A 2445-nucleotide genomic window follows, 5' to 3' on the forward strand; every position below is an offset into this window, starting at 1 on the left:
CAAATGACAAAAGGGAAAACTAATAAGTGAAATAAAAGTGTTGTGTAGAGAGACATGTACACATATATCAAACTTTTGTTTGTAAGTGAAAGTAAAACAAAATATTAGTTTAAGGCAATCATAAAAAATCATAACACGTAAGTTTAACGTTTAAAGTCTGACTCTATGTCGAGCCATAATCAATGAACGGGTTAAAATTAATAGGTACATAATCACAGTCCATAAGTAGTAATTAACAGTTACACATTAAATAGTTAAGTAAAAATAAAAGTGTTCTGTTGAGGTATTAGGTATAGGTCATGATCCTCAACAAAAATAATAATCAAATGAACAAATACCTAACTGTTTAGTTATAACAATATTGGTTATTATTAGGGTTCGGATTTGAAGGCAATATAATCAATAAAAAAAGCATTTAAAATGTAAAAAAAGGCAAAAAAAGGCATTTAATTCATATAAAAAGGCAATTCATAAATATACTACAAAATAAAAAAGTGAACATTTTTTAAACACTTTCAATTTCTCACATTTAGTTGGTATTAAAAAAAAAATTGACTACCATGTATTTTGATAGGTTGTCTTCAGTAAAACGGTTACGATTAGAGGTTAAAATATTTTTGTACATCGAAAATGATCTTTCTACGTCCACCGAAGTTATCGGGGCGTATTTCATACTTAAATAATTATCTAAATTAAGATTGCTACTTGATAGATCGTCATCGGTTGTGGTTTCTCCAATCAATACTTGGTTGATATTTTTGATATTTCCCCATCCTTTGTTCTTCGATATAACTTTGTTGAATTTATCCAAAATCAATTTAGCTATTTCGCCATTGCATTCTTCGAGTTTAATCTGTATATTATTTACAATATCTACACTTTTCGATAGTAATACACCTAAAACATACACAGTATATTTTAATATATAAAACATGTAAAACACATAAAAATAATATTTGTTACCTCTTGTTTCTAGTTTTGTAATTGTGTCAGGCAAAAATCCAAAATTAGATACAATATACACCAGATTACTTTGTATCGATGGCATTTTAAAAAGTCTTTTAGCTGCTCTCACACATTCAGATTCTTCTTCGAATTCTTCAATTATAGATTTCAGTTCATTGAAATTTGTACAATAGTATTTTACTGCATTAATCCATGTACCCCAACGTGTAATTATCGGTCTAGGTGGATTTGGCAATTCTGGACATTTTTCTTTCAGAACTGCGATTCTCTTAGGACATTTTAAAAATGTCTTTTTCATTTCAGAAATTAACTGGTCTACATTTTTATAATATGCTCGTACTTCTTCACAGACGTTATGACATGCATGAGCCAAACAAGTTAAATGAATAATATTCGGGTACAAAGTTTGAATTGTACTACCCGCTTTCTTCATATAAGGAGCCGCGTCAGATATAAAAAGTAAAATATTGTCATATTTTACATTAGTTGGCCACAATATATGCATTGCTTTGTCAAATAGCTGAGTAATTGTACTACTATTTACCTTATCTAAATAGTCTGTGTGAAGAAGATACAAATTTCCAGGACTTTCTGGTTGTAGAATTCCAACTATTATGTTATAGCCACGTTTCGGCGTTCTGAATCTGTGGTTTCGTCAATACACACCCATATTTTATGTTCACCTACAGCTTCACGAATTTTCGACAAAACCTCTTCATAGCATTTATCAAAGTATCCTTTTCGTAATGTCGATTCGCATGGAATATTTTTGTTGCAATATTTTGATAAAAAAGATCTAAAAACGTCATTATTCAATTTATTCATAGGGATATTTGCCGCAACCAACGCGTTACACAAATCGTAATTGAAATCTGACTTAATGGTATTTTTATTAATGAAAGGCTGAATTTTTTTTACTTTTTTCAATTTTTGCAAGCGCATTTTTGTGTTTATCTCTTCCGATATGTTACTGAATATGGAATTTTTTCTCACTTGACACTTTGACGTCACAAATTTTACAATATAAAATTAATCCATCGGTTGAAAAAATATTTTCACCGAATTCTGAAACATACTTTTTCAACTTGGAATTGTGATTTTGCTTAACTTTTGGCATAATTAAAAAAACAGAATAAAATAAACGTGTGGAAAAATTATTGAACGACAATTATTGCGATCGACAAATCGACAATCGATATTATAACTATATAATACATAATAACTTATTATGTATTATATAGTTATAATATGTATATTGGTATGTGTGTAACTGACATAACATTCATTGACATAATGCTTCTAATGTTATACTTAAGAAGTAAACATAATCATGAACAATAATGATAGTAATAAAGTAAGTTGTAACTAAGAGTTAGCCAGTATATTAAAGTTATAATTAAAACAAAAAGTAAAGTACATGTCTTTAATTGACATGACTTTAATTTTTAAATACATAAAGTTCTATTTTGTTTATTAATA

At 28.3% G+C, this 2445-nt stretch overlaps 1 protein-coding gene across 2 annotated transcripts in view; it reads right to left on the reverse strand.

The window, feature by feature from the left end:
- LOC107882241 overlaps nucleotides 1-1499 on the reverse strand; it is a 2047-nt gene extending 548 nt beyond the window's left edge. Inside the window, exons 1-2 of one of the 2 annotated variants that reach the window (XM_016800315.2) lie at nucleotides 964-1499; nucleotides 552-897 (exon numbers count right to left, since the gene is read on the reverse strand). In XM_016800315.2, coding sequence (XP_016655804.1) covers nucleotides 552-897; nucleotides 964-1471 — 854 coding nt within the window. In that variant the 5' untranslated portion in view covers nucleotides 1472-1499. Of the gene's footprint in view, nucleotides 1-524; nucleotides 898-963 lie in introns of those variants that run through there. The other variant, XM_029490301.1, reaches the window with a different exon arrangement.
- Nucleotides 1500-2445: the final 946 nt, after the last annotated feature.

This window comes from Acyrthosiphon pisum, chromosome A2 (genome assembly GCF_005508785.2).
Source record: "Acyrthosiphon pisum isolate AL4f chromosome A2, pea_aphid_22Mar2018_4r6ur, whole genome shotgun sequence".
Taxonomy (NCBI): domain Eukaryota; kingdom Metazoa; phylum Arthropoda; class Insecta; order Hemiptera; family Aphididae; genus Acyrthosiphon; species Acyrthosiphon pisum.